Genomic DNA, 17,401 nt, shown 5'->3' with positions numbered 1-17,401 from the left:
AGCAGTACAATAAACATATATTTTACTTTACAATGAATTATTGTACAGGGTATTTTTTGCTGGAAAAGAAATGTACAAAGCAGACCTTAAATATTCTAATTTCCATTCCAACTACTGATGGACAGAAAAAAAAAGTCCCTTTCGAACTGAAGCAATTTTTTTTACAAACATCCAAAAATAGCATTAACAGGCATTTCTACTTAGTTACAATGCATGCTAGTTATTCAAAAACACAACACCAGAGTCCAATTCAATACAAAGCTGATGTCAGTTTAGAGGAACAAGAAAACCAAAAGAATCCTAAATAAATAAAAAAGTGAGCTCTGAAATTCTGTACAAGACTTCTTAGAATATCAATGTACAAAACATCACTTAAAAACCTTTGTAGCTTAAATTGCTGTTACAAATACACTTCTTCAAGCAAGTTGTCATTAGCGTACAATATCTGAACACTAATGCACAAACATGGTCACTTCTATTTCTGAGGTCTGGTGTAAGTGGGAACTCAAAAGCCAACTGTAGGGGGAGGTTCTCAATTGTGTCAGTAATTAGCGTTTTTATAAAAACACATACAGTGAGATGTTTGAATCAAAGTTTTTAAAATGCTACAGTATTCTGTTTCCTCTAAACATAGTCAAAACCCATATCTTTTCTCTTGGCACTCCGCACACCATTTATACTGGACCAGACTCTCCGACAGCCTTATAAGTAGCAACACTCAATCATTTGCCAATACCTTTCTCGAAAGAAATCACCCTTTTTCTGACCTTCCAGTGGCTATTAGTGAAAGAACACATTTGTTACAATGCAGTTATTACAAGGTCCTGCTTCTCTTGTACCAGCACTTGAATTTGAGACTATGGGCCTCATGCAAGAACCACTCTTATAAACAGATTCAATCTTAAATAGACATTACAGTGATTCAAGAGAATGTGTGGAAATTACCAATTTTTAAAAGTATGAACAAAAATCAGGGGTGGTCCAGGCATGTTATATAAGCCATGTACAGATATACGTGTTACTGAAATAAACAAATATTTTTAGTTGGGATTTCACGGACATATTTTGAAATGACAACTTACAATTCACAATACAATTCAGCTGTTGCTCTAAAAACCCTCCAACAGATGCCTCAGGGTCTTTATGCAGGTCACTTTTCAGGTGAACACCCAACAGTGTAACATCTTCTGTTTAAAGGAATATATACTCTCATCCATCTCTAGGAGTGTCTTGCTCCCCTGACCGCCACTTCTCATTTTAGGCATGGACTACTTTGCTTTTGGAGTTTAAATCTATATCAAACCGGGTCCACTAACACAACTAGAAACACTGCTAAATTTGTTATGTGATCGTCTGATTTCCAACATCAGGACATGAAACTCCACAGTGTGAAATTCTTTTTGTTTTACTCCTGGTGATGATTTTGTGAATGAAACTTTCCCACAAAAAGAGCGGAACAAGTAGCCTCATATAGCAATTTGGGTGCGTTGATTATGCTAGTTATTAAACCTCACAAATGAACAGGAGGTACTCATTCGTCTTTAAGTTTGTGCAGTTAAGAGAGTTTGCTGAATCTGACTTGGAACACATACAAGATAGTCTTGCATTGCCAGACTTACCTCCACAGCGCTGTGCCAGTGCTCGACTATAGTCTGGCTACACGCTTATCTATTCTGGGATAGGGCGAAAAAAATGCTCTGGCTTATTTGTATTTCTTTAAAACAATCACAACCATCCTGGGCGGTGCCAAGCCCCAGATGCAGCGCAGTGCCCTTGCAAAATTAATAGCAGAGAGGGAGGGACATCCCAGCAATGTACATCTGTTGAGCCAGACTACGTACAAGCAAAACGAGTACAAAAAGAGAGGTTTAGGATGAGGATACAGTAAACGTTCTTGCATGAGGCCCATTCTCATGTATAAGCTTCATCTTGTGGCTGTCTGGGTTAACTTTACCAATTTCTACACACCACACAGTGACTGTCAGTGCCTTTCCATCAAAGCACCCTTAAGTCAATATACTGATGAGAGTAATGCCCACAGGCATTGTAATGGCACTTTGAACTCTACTGCCTATGCTAAAAAATGCTACTTTTTTGGGTCTTTTTTAGTTATATAAATGGGATAATTTGAATTACCCCCCCCCCCTCCTGATTTAACTTTTGCTTGAAGTGTAAACAGCCCCTGATGGCTCTGTGAGCCAGTAAATGGCCCGTTTTAGTATGCAGCCCTTTCCTCCCATGGCTCAAACCTGGGAGATGATGGTCTGACTGATAACTTCAATTCCCAGATCTGAAAACACAGACCGGCGGAACACAATTTACCAAACAAATTAATCAAATTTCAGGTCTAGAAAAGTGGACTGTAGGATCTGGGGTTATACTTGATTTGGATAGTCCAATGCAGATACTCAAATTATTTTTTTGTCACCTTATAGATTACTATCAACACTGCACTTTTAAAATAAAGTGTTACTGATTTAGTTTTTTTGCTTTTACATCAAGTGTGATCTCTAGAACCAGTCAGGCAGCACGTGGTGTTTTAGCTCACCTCTGTCTATAATCAGTTTTGAGGGGCTTTCTTTTGATTTGGGAAGACAGAGTGGAGTTTTGGGGCACTCGTCTGTGTGTGTGTGTGTGTGTGTGTGTGAGAGAGACATGGTCAAGTGATGAGCTTCATGCGCCTTTGTCGAAGGGCCCTCCGTGCCGCTGATTGTGGTAAGAGCTAAAACCAGAGTTGGCGGACTGATAGGCTGAGGCTGGTGAGGCAGCACCGCTCTCACTCTCAGACTTGTGACACTGTGGCAGTTCTTTCTGGCACGGTTCCATGGTAACGGCCACACCCACGCCGCTACGCCCTGACGTCATGTGTGTCACCTCCGACCAGGTGTCCTTCTCAGGGTCATAACACTCCACACTGTCCAGGAAAGTGTTTCCATCGTAACCTCCTGTAATTATAACATCGACATTTTGTCTCATGAAAATATGTCTCATGTTTTGTTCAATGAAAAGAAAACTCCACCTTTAACATTATCAGAGTCATGATGGACAGTTTAAAAAAAAATATTAAGAATTAATGCAACAGCACCGTAACAACTGTCTTTTATTCCACACATTACTGTTTCTTGTCAAAACCTGGCACCTACATTACCCACAATGCAATTCATCAGAGGTTCAGTTGTGTTATGCTGACTTAGCCGCAACAGAGATGAGGAGCGGGCTACAGAGGTCTGTAAGTTCACTTCTTTCCAACTCCACAAACACTGATCTCTCTCTGTGTGTGTGTGTGTGTGTGTGTGTGTGTGTGAAGTCAAGCCAGCCAAAATCACCATGTGTTCTATTTTAAATGTGTTACATTTTTGTAAAGTATCCGGCTGCACTGTGGTCTTCCTGTATGCGATTACCTGCCTGGCTAGACACATATGCTTGCGTCTCGCGCAAGACATAGAGGAGTAAACTATCGCTGCAGTGTGCGGGCCGCTGCAGACGCTACGCGCCCGGTGTGAACGGACAGATTGGATAACATGGGAGCCAATTCTTTTTTTGGCTGCGCTACGCTGCTAAACGCGACGCTTACACGCCCGTTGTGTTTGGCTGTTAAGCTCCAACCAATGTGGGCTCAAGTGACATCACAACATTATTTTTTAATAAAATCTGCAAAATAGTCTTTTCATTCTTGGCTTTTATAATAGGTTTTCATTCTTGGCTTTTATAACAGGTTTTCATTCTTGGCTTTTATAATAGGTTTTCTAGTAGAGTTCAGTGCGAACTGAAAACAGATGTTAATACATCTTGTTTCATGAGCACATCTTTATCTCCACAAAATTAAACTGAAAAACAAAAGGCCTAGATAAGAATATCCTCATTAATATTAGGAACAGGTGTATGAAGTTAGTTGGACTAACATTTGTTAGTTGGCTACTACCCCAATGGCCAAAGCAAATGTGGACTAAAATGATCCATGTGATTTGTGGCCCTGACTGACAGAAAAAAGTGTAATTTATACATTATTTTAGTTTGGTGATTTTATTCTCAATAGTTACAATACTACTCACCCAATACATAGATGAGTCCATGTAATGCAGTGACTCCCAGAGCACTGCGTCGGTGCCTCATGGAGGCAGCAAAGGTCCACGTATCAGTTTCCACATCATAGCGCTCCACTGTGTTCAGCTGGTTAGTGCCATCGTAGCCGCCCATCACAAAGATTTGATTCCCCAGTGCGCACACACCTGAATAGGGTCAATGGTTAGTTTATTCAAGTGTTAGATTACTTCATCTAGATATGAGCAAACTAGTAAAAAGTCCTGCAAGCAAGTTCACTCCTGTTGAGTTCATGTAGTTTTAAATAAGTGAATCTCTGCACTGCTACAGTACGTTGATGCAGTAGCCATTTACAGAGATATGCTGGAGGATGTCCAAACTCAGTCTACATACTTATACAGAATATTAAATTAACCTGTCTACTGTATCTTTGTTGGAAAATAATCTAATTGCCATTTTTTTTCACCAATATTGTGATTGCGATTTAATATGCGATTATGTTTTTTATTTTTTCAAAGACAAGCAATAAATCATTGTATAGTATGAACAACACAAGATTAGACAGATTAAACAAACTGTTCTTTCCTGGAGGCCAGGCCTGTATGTGATGATGAAATTAGGTGATGCATGAATTTATATGAATTACATCTTTTATTTAACTACTTCAATCACAGTAGTACACTGAGCACTGACCAAGCCTGGTGTAAACATTCATATTAAAGTCAGAAACAAATCACACAAACTAAAGTGCAGATTGCAGAAATATAAAAACAAATGTGGCTTTACCGTATTTAGATTATTATAATAAACATATGTAAACATGTGGATTGCACTTTTTAAACACTGTCTTTGACCTTTACTAGACAGTTAATTAAGTAAAAATATAGTATATATTACTGATCTCCAGTCAGTAACAAAACAAAAATGCAGAAAATAAAAAGGAGAGAAATATCTGCCTGTACCTCTTTGAAAATATTTAGGTAACTCAAAGTTAAATGTAATCACTGTCTGAACATTAATATCTAAATATTAAATCGTAATTATCTGTAGTCAGTAACAGCAACAACACAGACTGAAGTGCAGTGAGTATGGCACTACCAGCCATAGTGATCCTGATCACACAGGAAGCAATTTCTCACCATTAGCAACTCCCGCTCCGATCCAGCTCCGGTCAGTGTACTTCATACTCGCATCAAATCTATCTATCTGGTGCTAAACAGACGCTCTGTGTAGCTGTGAACCCAGGCTTGGTGACCGTACTAAGGGGCATCATGTCTTTGGCGATAAACTCCGTTACTGCTTGAGTAATTTCCTCGTTCCGTTTTAAAATACGTTCATATGGAGTTAACGTTACGCTTTCAAACATTTCGGTGAGTGATGCCTGTCGGGTAGTATTTTGCTTACTTGACAAACTGGTGTTCGGCATTTTAGCCATGCAACTGTCGTAGATGGCTTTGTGTTGTTGTTTTTTTAAGTGCTGATACAGGTTCGTAGTGTTACCCCATGAGGTAGCAACATTAGCAAGACAGGTTTTGCACAATATCTGAAGCTGCGCATCATCTTCTTTTTTTAAACCAAAATAGTGAGGCCATTGTACAACAGGTCAAGGTACGGCGTAGCGTTAGCGTGCCAAGTTGATGCTTTCTCTGCGGAGTGCAGACTGCTTTGCTCTCGCGAGTCACGTGACCAAATCGCAGCCTTTTTGATTAGGAAATCGCGTTTTAACATATCGCGATATTATTGCAAATGCGATTAATCGTTCAGCCCTCTAATGTAATTAAGAATACATGAACACTCATTCTTAGCACCCCTGTGTACAAACTACAGAGAATGCTTATATGATGAATATCTCTTCCTTACCAGCTCCTGAGCGCACAGTGTTCATGGGGGCCATGGTCTTCCACTCGTCCCTCTCAGGGTTGTAGCACTCACAGGAGCTGAGCCGGTTGGCCCCATCGAACCCCCCTACGGCGTAAAGCAGCCGGTTGATGACCGCAACACCCACACCGATACGCCGTGTCAACATGGTGGCTACCAGGTGCCACTGGTCCCTTTCTGGATCATACCTGCAGATCAGGAAAAACACACATTGATTTGTTTTATTGTTATTATTCTTTAAGGATTTACTTCCCCATTTGTTCCCCCTCTCTGGAAAATCAAATTCCCTATGCACTGCTAATCTGTGTCACTGCTGGCCCAGTGAGGACTGCAGACAGAAACAGGATGTCGCCAACTGCCTCTTTTCACCTGCCATTGATGAACTTAACCGAGGGGGTGTAAGTTCATGCTATCCCCCAGTTTCATCCCTCTCTGTATAGGCACCCAACCAACATCTAGGAGTCACTAGTAGAGCAACAAGTACGAGAGCCCTTGCCTGGCCTCCTAAGTCCAAACACGGCTAATTTGTTTGCTAGGATGTTACTGGGAATTAAACCCAGTGTCTTTGTTACACAGATCCATGTTTAGCATCTGTAGTCTGTGATTCCACTACACTGAAAAGTCATATATTTTTTGCAGAGTTGTTACATGTGCATTCAGCCATGTTAGGAATGTTCCTTTTTCACTGTCATTGTGGTTAATATTTGCCATTTTTGTATTGGGTACATCTTCAACTGTGAATTAAGACTATACATATATCAAATTCACTGTATTATATATCAAATTCACTGGATTAAATCCTAACCTACCCAGGTGACTGATGGCGCCACAGGTTCCTCTCTGGGTTTGAGGCATGCCAACACAGCAGGACAAATACATTCAACACTTGGCGATAGATGAGCAATAAAAGGCAGGAGGATGTTTAGCACATCCTCCTGCCTTTTATTGCTCATTAACTGTACTGTATGTTGTTGCTGGCTCACTATCCAGACCAGCTGTCGAGAAGAAGCTGAACAAACAGGTAGAAGGTAGCCAAAGGTAGTTAACTCAAAGTTTTGTTTTGACCATATTTAGTAGGACAAGTAGTGCATATGACAGCTAAAGAGTTGGAACACACGCTGTGGGTGAGAAACTTTGCTATTCTATTTATAGCCACGACATAATTTACAGTTTAGTTTTATAACACAAAAAAATTTTGTTTAAAGCTTCCTCGTTGAAGCTTTGTGTGAACTAAAAATATATAACAGGAAGTGGAACAAAACAAATTAAGTTCCAGGACGTTACCTGATTCTTGCTCTTGGGCACTTATTGTCTAAATACAGTTAACAAACCAGAGCATATGCCTGTATTATACGGCAGGTGTTACATATATTTTATTATTATCAGCAATAAATAAGGCTGTGGCTACACTGATGATACTTGTTAGCAGAATAAATTCTGCATGGGCTTTGGTCTCTTCAGGGAATTGTTGAAGATAATAAAAAATATATAATACCATTAAAAAGCTCCATTCATCTTACCTTTCAACACTATTGTGATGAATGCACCCATGTGATCCACCAACTGCATATATCATGCCATCGATAACACCAACTCCGATTCGGTTCCTGGGAACGCTCATCGGTGCACACGGCAGCCAGCAGTTGTTCATAGGATTGTAGCAGTCCAATGCATTCGAGTCCATGTTGCCATCAGGCGCGTTGTTTCTTCCACCAACAGCGTAGAAAAGCCCACTGATCACACAGGCTGCTAGGCCACTGCGTGGTACCTGCAGGTCAGCCAGCCTCAGCCAGGCTCCTGTACAGGGATTATACGCCTCCAGGTAGCTGAGAGACTGACGGAAATAACCCCCTGCTGTGTAGATGAGCTGCGGCACCTTGGGTGTTCGGCAAGAAATGACTTTGGTGGGTTTATGGAGGGTGAGGTCCTGGAAGATCTGGGCCAGGTAGTCTTTACACTGGGGGTCCCAGTCCAGAGACTGGAGCTGGGCCTGCAGGAAGTTGGGGGTGAGGGAGTGGCAGCGGACAGCCTGGAGTAACGCCTGGACGTATGGTCGCCGGTTCTCCCGGTCGTAGCGCACCCAGGCCACACATGCCTGGAAGACTTCAGACTCACAGCGCACATTGAGCTCATCGCGGCTGATGAGGGTGACCAGCTGGCAGTGAGACAAGTTGAAGAACTCCTCTTGGGTTGCCACCTAGGGACAGGAGTACTTTTAATAACTTTTTATAAGACAAGCGCTCTGATCAATTAAATATAGACAAAGAATCCAAATAAATGTATACTCAAGTGTCTATTGCAAATAATAAATAAAACGGTGATGAGGAGAGCAGACTACAATTCAAGGGTGCAACTAAGGATTATTTTCATCATCAAATAAACGTACAATTTGTAATTTTTACTCATGTCATTCTGATGAAATAGCTGCAGTGCTTCCCACATAATTACCTAAGATTCTATTTGTGGTGGTGGCCGTGGTCAAAACAATCAATCAAAAAAAACAATTTTATGAGCATGTTGAACGTTGTTATCCACCAAGCATTAGCATGAGCCACTTGTCAAAATAGAACATTGTATTAAGCTTGATCGATATTAAAGTGTTCATATTATGCAAATTTTCAGGTTCATAATAGTATTTAGAGGTTATATCAGAATAGGTTTACATGGTTTCATTTTCAAAAAACACTATATATTTGTTGTACTGCACATTGCTGCAACTCCTCTTTCCACCCTGTGTGTTGAGCGCTCTGTTTTAGCTACAGAGTGAGGTATCACACTTCTGTACCATCTTTGTTGGGAGTCGCACATGCGCAGTAGCTAGGTAAGGACTGCTAGCCAGTCAGAAGCAGAGTATGAGGGCGTGCCACGCTAGCAGCTAGGCGAGTATTATAACGCGTGTTAGAAAGTGACGCACGTTTGTCTCTGAAGTAAAGGCTGGACTATAATAGAGCTGCTTGAAGCAGTTTGTGAACAGTGTTTTCTGTTGGAGATGGTAAGTCCTTTTGGGATGGACTTTGGGCTTTTTCACTTTGTAAATCTATAACATGCACAAAAAACATATATAACACAACAAAGGAAAGGGAAAAAAAAGCCAAAAAGCATAATATGAGCACTTTAAAATATTTTAATGAATTAGGTCTCTACTAATTAATTACTACTGTGTAGCAAAGTGGCATGTAATTAATGAAAAAATGATGTATTACTTTTACTAGGTATAATTCTGTGACATTGATTTACAATCACTATTTAACACATTATCTACTGTTTCCGGGCATTTCCCATGTTTTGCTGGAAGTTAAAGGAACTAGAGCGGTCAAAAGGTTATATGATACATTGACAGGCAACCAAATGACACGCTCCATGTTATTGATTCAAATTACAGATTTTTTCTGGGTTTGAACATTTGGGATAATGTAAATCTAAAAAAATATATATAACATAGGTATAGTTATTTTAATGCAGAAATATACATAATATCTAGATTGATCATTTGTTCTGTAAAATATCAGAAACTTCTGCAAAATGCCACTCTTTCCCTAAGCCCAAGGTGACATCTTCAGATAGCTTGTTTGGCTGAACAACACTCCAAAACCCAAAGATATTCAGTTCACTGTCACATGAGACCAAGAAAAACAGAAAAACCCTCATTAGTGAGAAGCCAGAACCAACATATTTTGGACATTTTTGCTTAAAATAGTTGCAGTAGTTCAATCAAATAAAACATGTGAAAGACTGCTATTAACTGACACATCTGTGAGTCAGTGAGCAACCTAACCTGCCTCTCTACTGTTTCTTTATCCACTTATCAGAGATCAATATTGAGAGTCTTCATTTCTTTTGTGTAAACCCACATACTACTCATCATGAATCATAGCTTGCATTCTTGACGTTCATTGCACAAAGGCACGAGCAAGTGGTTTGAAGCAGAAAAGTCAACCAGCAGAAACCCCAATGGAACAAGTGAAACAGAATTTACTCACACCACAACTAGACCCTTTTTAACACAAACCCGTGTGTAGAAATGACAAATATATAAAAAAAAATAATAAGAAAGCCCTATTTCCTTTTTCAGTCATGGGCTGTGCCGATGCAATTATGACATGTTCCCTGTTTTAGTAGTATAAATATGATTAATTATTCTATATCATACTAACGGCAATTTCCCCCAGCTGGGTCATACCCCCACTCTCTCCCCGCATTTCCTTTCTGTATCTACACTGTCAACTATCAAATGAAACCAAAAACAAAGCCAAAAGATAATCTGATAACAGACAAAACAAAGGTGGTTTTATCAGAAACTCCGCTGAAGCTTTACCTGGCTGAAGTTCATGTAGATATATTCACGGGCCTTCTGGTGGAGCTCCGTGCAAGCGATCTGCTCGGCAAAATTGGCGATGCCGATGGCGTTGCTGGGGTCAAGCTGCTGGACGAGGAAATCACAGCAGGCCTTGACAACACTGTCTATCTGGTACATGACAGCACCGTTCATCACGTGAATCACACACTTCTCCCCCACAGAGATGCTGGCTGTGTAGGCAAACTCTATCAGTCGGTCCATAACCTGAAGGAGGGAGGGAGGGAGGGAGGGAGGGAGGGAGGGAGAGAGAAAGAAAGAAAGAAAGAAAGAAAGGTTGTGGTAGAAAAGGGGGAAAGAAAAGGGATGAAGAGGGATAGGGTTGGGAGAGAGGGATGGAATAAGGCAGAAAAGAAAGTCAATGGGAAATAAAAAAGGAGGAAAAATAAGGCTCTGATGCAATTTATATCTGTGTCTATTCATTTTTCCAGACCGATTGGCATCTCATAAGCTAACAAGAGTTAGATACTCTGTCCATGTGTGTATCTACATGAGCTTTGTAAACATCCAGAGTAAGTAAAAGAGGTCAAACTAAGTGTACTCAAGTTTTACAGTGCGTGTATACATAAGGTCCACTTTGAAAAAAGGTGTTCATGTAGACTTGATTTTTTAAAAACAGTTTTCCATTTCTCAAATTTCAAAACATTCTGTCTATGTACAGTACATTATTGCATATTACTGTTAATTTATTCGGATAATTATACTGAGGTTTAATCGCTTGCCATGGCAAGAGACTGAAATCTATAACTTAAACACTGGTTAATGCTAGAATATTGGTTTTATTCCCGTTTAGTAGGGCTGGGTACCGACTAAATTGCCTCTAAAGTGTTGAGTTTCGAGTCATTCAATACCTAAGGCGTAAATCTCATCAGCGTCAGTGAGCCAATAAGCATGCTACCAAAATCTGATCATCTGTTGATTGGCAGTCTAATGTTACACGTCGTAGAGGCAGGTAGGAAAAACTCCACGTTAACGCACAGAGACGGGGCTCACGTAGCAGGAGCTGAAATGTGTACTGTTGCAATTTCTTTTTGTTTCATAAAATTGGTATCGAAAAAAGTATCGTTTAGGAACTGGTACTGAAGTCACGGTATCAAACTTTTTTGAACGATACCCAGCCATACTGCTTAGTACTGTAAAAACATTGTTTTGTGCTTGAAAGCAATATAGTAGATATTGTGTCATTACTGTCAAACAAATAAAATGCAATTATCTGATCTTTTTACGATAATGTTTGTGATGTCTCAAAATGTGTCACACCTTGCACATTTAACCTCAAATCATGTTTAATGATCTGTGAGTGGGATGGTGTGTCAAATCAAAAACAGCAAAGATTTCTGTCGAGAAAAGATGACATCTGACTCACCCTGGGATGGATCCCCTCGATGGGCACCGACTCCATACCGCACTCCTTCAGGCCGTTGGTGAACATGGCCCTGAAGACCGGGGACGAGGAGGCCAACACCACCTTGTGAGCCACAAAGTCCACCGCCTCCAGGTCTTTGTAGCGCACACGCAGCGTGACGTCGCACAGCTGACGCTCCAGGCGCAGCTCGTTCATGATGGCGAAGGCGGCCGCCGTGTGGCTCTCGAGCGTGTAGCTGAAGACACGGTGGCCGTTGCGCGTGGACGGAGTCACCAGCGCTTTGCATTCTGTCATGCATTCGGTCATTTCCTACCCCGTCTCCTCCTTCCTGGTCTCTTTCTCAAGAAAAGCAGGCGGTGTTATGGGGCATCCTTACACCATGCGCAGGCGTGGGTGAAATAAAAGATGAAGTTTGAACTGACACTTGGCAGACGGCTTAACAGAAAGCTCCGGGCTCTCCTGGGTACGCCTAATTTTTGTTTGTGTGGAAGAGTTCACGTTTAAGTCGGATTTATGTGGAAATGCGGATTTCCTTGCTCTGTTCAGTACTTGAGTCCAGACATACTGCTCATTATGGCATTACCAGAGACTTCTACGTGATCTGCCAGTCATAGCTGGTTGTACTCTTACATGTTGCAGTTCCAACATAATCAAAATGTCTTGAGTTCAGGATTCTTCTGGCTTTGGCGGAGGGGTTAATAATAAACAGAATAACAGGTACAGAATGTTTTTATGACCGTGCAAACTGAACAAGTGCAAGAGTCAAAGGAATTGAATTGAACATTAATCTAAATGCTTGCCAGATTCACCACAGGTGCTGGTCAGTCTTGCATATTGAGTACTCTAGAGAGGGAAAATAAGAGTCAGATTTACTGCTTCATTTTAAAAGAGGTAATCATTAAAGCTCCCTTCAGAGTGCTACACTGCAGATTCAGATACTCTAGATGAGGCAGGAGAAGGCTTGTCAACTCTGAAAGGACAAAAAAACAAAAACAGGATCGAGTGCCAAAAGTGTCGTAAGCGTAACTTGGAGCCCTTGGGAATGGGGGAGGTGTTCTGTGGCTTTCTCTGGAGACGCCTTCCTCGAGGTTGTCCAGCTATGGAATTTGTTTCCACCGCTGTGTTTACCAGGAAGCTTTGGCTCAACTGACAACTGAAAGGAAAGAGGGAGAGAGACAGTATGTATATACCGTACAGTGTCACAGTCACATACTTTGAAACAATTTATAACACAGTCAATTAATCCTGCCACTGTTAAAATCTGTGTACACATCGATGCACTCATCGGCTAAATGCTGACAAATACATCGTCTTAAGTGACAAGTGGCACAAGTCGGTCTCTGCCAACTTACACAGCAGTAAGTTTAGGTAAGCAAAAAGACTATCATCACGCCTTTCACACGCATGGCGTTTTCTTCCTGGAGCAGTTCAGTGGGGTCAAGGCTTCTTCCTTTTTACGATGAGCGCCCTTCTTTTAGTCATCATAGCTCATTTTAAGTTAACAGTTCCTTTCATCTTTGGTTAGAGGTGTCTGTGATGAGAAGATTTAATCACAATTTGTCACTTACACATCTTAACCTAAGTGTTGCACTACTAAAGAGTCTTCCCATTTTAGCAAACAAACATGTAAATGAAAGTGAGCATGTAAGGAATAGCGAGGCAGTAATGTCTGTTTTGAAGGACGACGGAGTGACTTAAATTAGGCTTGAATTTAGCTGGCCAAGCTTGACTGATTGACTGTTTTCCCTCTGTCCTGTGACCAGTCCAGCTGGAGGTTGAAACAGAGGGAACGGTTTGTTAACCAGCTAACAAAGCAAGGTACACCCTTACTGATTCTTACTCACAACAGGCACATGCAAACATTTTGAAACACAAACATATGACAATTTAAACAGCTTTTAGCCACAAAAAAAACAAAAACATCTTTCAATCAGAATCAAGAGCTTTACTTCAAGAAATCTCAAACAATCTACTGCAGCGGATGAGAAAACAACAGGAGATAGCTATGCATTCAGACCTGTTTGGAAATGAATACTTCTTTTAGGAATATGCGGGCTTAGGTTCATGGAGAGGAACACTTGCTCTCACACCATAAATGACCTAGAGGGATGCTGCCAAAAATAAATGCCTTTTTCTGTCAATCTAACTTCTTCTTTCCAGAATAACTGCACTGCCTGACAGTGACATACAGCACAAAGAGCAGCCGACAGTCGCTAATTGTCTGTCCGGTGTTACTCAGCAAAAATGCTGCCTTGAGTGTTCAGAGTTATATAACAAAGTACCCATTAAGTTGTGCACACACACAGCAATCATTACCTGAAGTTGTGATAAGGGGACACAGTGCACAGGCCACGCCAATGCTCTTTAATATCTTAAGAATAAGCAAACAAAATCTTTTTATATTATCCACATACTGTACGGTGACACGTCAGGACATGTGGTCCAACACACTGCGATTCTGACTTACTGTCGTGTTTTTCTCCCTCTATGTTTCTGGGTGAAATAGTTTCACAGGAGAACATGTTGATAAACTGGCAGACCGAAACTGCTCACTGACAAACAGGCTACCTGAGTCTACGTTAGTACCTGCTGCATATCTCTAATAATTCCTGCAATTAATATACTGTATACAGTAGCATTCTCAGGTATGACATTAAAGGCTGATTCTCTTTTGAAACAAGAGCAGATGTTCCCTCTTTTAATGCTAAGTTGAACAAACAAGCAGTGCCGCACAGGCTAGTTTGGTTTAAACTGCCCAAAGTAGAAGACATTTGTTGTTGAATAGACTCCATTAATACTCAAACAACCAGTCGATGTATTGCTTGTATTTGTATTGCGATGTATTTGTTTTGATAAATCATCATTCATTGTTTAAATCATTTTCCAATGAAAATCTTTCGAAATTAGCTAGTTTCATTTTCTCAAATGTGAAGATTAGCTGCTTTTTTGTTTTATAGGATGTAAAGTAGGACTGGGTGATAAGGCCAAAATCTTCTATCACGATATAGATCATTTTATATCTCGATATTGATATAGCAGTTTCTCCTCTAATTGTACGGGAAGCCTAGTCAAAAATAAGCCAAGTATTGATTGTGTTTCCCCTATATTCTTTCTGGAGTGGCACACCACCATAAACTGCAGCAACGCACTGGCCGGAGTCCATTAACGAGGCAACTGTCTGGTTAGTTCAAGTCAGGAACAGCAGGACAGTCGAGTGTCTTTCAAACTGTCAGGTACAGAGAATATTCGGGTTATACAAATCGATGATGCTGTTTTGCCCTCATTGTTCTCCGAAAAGTTTACTGGATGTAATGTAGCATTTTATGTGGAGTGATACCTGCGGTGGACTCTGTTTACAAAAAATAGCCTTTTAAAATGTTAAATCGCTTGTAATGAAATAACGCTAGTAACAGTCATACTAGCTTTTAAAGTGACATTTTCTTTTGTAATAAGTGCTGTGTGGTGGATCCAATTCATGCCGATGCGAAAAGTGGTTCATGTGGATTTTGAAAAAGTAACTGATAAATATTAAAGACATTTTAAAGGCTTAAATGCAAATTCTGACATTTCATAAGCCAACCACTAATGGTAATTTTTGGTATTGATTTATCTACAGGTTATTTTCTCTATCAAATCGAAAAATGTCCACAACAGTGTATTATTTTATTCAGTTTACAATGATATATGGGCCCTAATGATAAAAAACAGAGAAAACAGCATATCATCACAATTGAGAAGCTGGAAAGAAATGAGAAAACTATTTACTTAACATGACAATTATGTGATATATTTTCCAGGTAATTACTTTTGTCAATCAACTTATCGATTAATTGACTAATGTTTCAGCTCGGCTAATCGAGTTACAGCTCTAAACTTGATGCACATTTAGGTAACGTCAGCGTGTACGGTGAAACCTATGATACAAACATACAAGCTCATTCTCTCTCTCACACAGTGTTGAGCGATGATAGATAATAGTAATATGTAAATATATTATTGAACAATTTCTCAGTCCTTGGCGACTCTCTGTAACACCTTCAAGGACCCCTGGTAGACCCTGCTGCACCCTAGTTTGGGAACCACAGTTCAGGCCTGCGATTTTTGGATGCCGTTCAGCAGGGATTGCGCAATAACTGGAGTGTTTCAAACTTTGAAGTTACACGTAAAGTAAGAGTTACACACAATCGCGGGTGTTTAACTTGTTTCATCATGGGCATTTCGGCAAAGAGCTTTCCTCGGTGACTCATCCTGAACTCTTCACCGAGCAAACAGTGGAACTGGTTGTACCAAAATATGACCCAGAAGAGCAGTCAGTCCTTACATAAACCCAGATGGAATTAGATTTCCGCGCCATTCCTTTAACATTAAGAGCATTCACACAAAGCACCGTTTCCCCTTCGGTCCAACGGTGATCATTTCTGCGCTTGTTTTGATCAAAAATAATCCAGAGCGTTGGCATGAACCGAAAATAAGGGTAACACAGGTGAAGAACAGCCGATTAAATTCTCAGTTTGGTTTATGACGAAAAGTGAAACCAATGCATTCATGACAAACAGCCGGAGACACCACAAATGACAAGTTAAACGTTTCGGAAATAGAGCTGACAGCAAAATAGGCTCCTAATAATAGACAGCAGCATAACGGCGGCTGTGAGCCGTAGGCACAAGAATGCTAACAAAGCGCTATCGAAATATATTACTACAGCTAGCTTTCAAATGTGCCATCATTACACTTCGTATTAATCAATACTGATAGCTTAAATCTGTAATAAAATAAACTCACGTTGTCTAGTTCAGTTCCTCCATCGCGGTCTGCTGAGCTGTGCGCCACATAGGAAGGTGGGGGGAAAGCTGTACTCACCGTGACTAAGCATTGTACCGGCCTCCTCTCTCGCTTTCACAATAAGAGCCCGCCTCCAAATCGCTGGACCCGCCTCCGTTGACGAGTAATAGAAGTGATATCCGTCCCGAGGAAGGGGGGCTTTTATTGAGAAGGACTTCTCCGAGTGAAGGAAAAGCGAGGCCAATTATTGACTGGTTGCCAAAAACTGTAGCTTCGACGTCAATCAAGTCTGTTACAAATAATACATTCGTCACTTGTGTCCACTGTAGGCTACTTTGTAACAAGTTGGAAACGATATTGCGTAATGGAGAGTAAGAGTAGCCTAAATCTTAGTACAAGTAAGCTAAAAGAAAGATACGTTAATCAAATTCAGTAATGGTTATCAAGAGGCATGGCTATACGACCCTTAATTACCTCAACCCAAATTACTCCCTCTTTGTATGTGTTGCTCACCTTGCTTTGCTTATCAAGTCGTCCCCCCACCACCACCATGTTTTTGAATGGCTCCAACAGAACATATCAGCTTGAGAGAAATGTGCTCCAGGCAGGTGCTGACACACCAGTAATTTGTCCTCACTCTTGCAAAATACGTAATTCAGGTCAATACAGTAGTAGACTTAACAGCATAGGCCTACACTATTCTGGCAAACAGCCACAAGGTGGCACCAAAAGCCAACTGTGTCATTGCAGGACCCATTTCAAGTTACTGGCCCAAAAAGATCACAAAACTTTTTTTTAGTTTTAAATGAAGTTATAAAATGAAATTATAAATGAAGTGATAAAGTTTTAATCATGCGGAAGTGAGCTGCCAGTCATTATATGGTACACTAATATAAAGCTTTGTTGAGCCCCATAGCCAGAATTCACAGCTGATTATCTATAATAAATCATGCTTAGATCACATCTCTGCTCCCTCTGGG

General features: G+C 40.6%; 1 protein-coding gene across 3 annotated transcripts; it reads right to left on the bottom strand.

Annotated features, from left to right (window-relative positions):
* Nucleotides 1-5: 5 nt before the first annotated feature.
* keap1b (kelch-like ECH-associated protein 1b) lies at nt 6-16,618 on the bottom strand. Of its 3 annotated transcripts, XM_036000234.1 has the most exons (8): nt 16,422-16,548; nt 12,151-12,792; nt 11,640-12,119; nt 10,235-10,480; nt 7,440-8,116; nt 5,902-6,107; nt 4,053-4,229; nt 6-2,945 (listed from the first exon to the last, which is right to left on the bottom strand). In XM_036000234.1, exons 3-8 carry the CDS (start codon nt 11,943-11,945, stop codon nt 2,674-2,676), a joined length of 1,884 nt encoding a protein of 627 aa, XP_035856127.1. In that variant the 5' UTR covers nt 11,946-12,119; nt 12,151-12,792; nt 16,422-16,548; the 3' UTR covers nt 6-2,673. The 3 variants fall into 3 exon arrangements, with proteins under 3 accessions (XP_035856127.1, XP_031141681.1, XP_031141680.1); XM_031285821.2 differs by having other exon boundaries at nt 11,640-12,792; nt 16,500-16,618; XM_031285820.2 differs by having other exon boundaries at nt 11,640-12,792.
* Between the last annotated feature and the right edge of the window lie 783 nt (nt 16,619-17,401).

The sequence above is a fragment of the Sander lucioperca genome, chromosome 4 (genome assembly GCF_008315115.2).
Source record: "Sander lucioperca isolate FBNREF2018 chromosome 4, SLUC_FBN_1.2, whole genome shotgun sequence".
Classification (NCBI taxonomy): Eukaryota; Metazoa; Chordata; class Actinopteri; order Perciformes; family Percidae; genus Sander; species Sander lucioperca.
Note: the sequence above shows the minus strand (reverse complement) of the source record. Positions and strands in the feature narration are given on the sequence as shown.

Bases quoted from the DNA above. Each gene is read 5' to 3' on its own strand.
- keap1b (XM_031285821.2), bottom strand. From the start codon at position 11,945: ATGACCGAATGCATGACAGAATGCAAAGCGCTGGTGACTCCGTCCACG. The intron at 4,230-5,901 runs GTAAGGAAGAGA...GACCCTATTCAG, and splicing joins CACTGTGCGCTCAGGAGCTG to GTGTGTGCGCACTGGGGAAT. The intron at 2,946-4,052 runs GTGAGTAGTATT...TTATAATTACAG, and splicing joins TGGACTCATCTATGTATTGG to GAGGTTACGATGGAAACACT.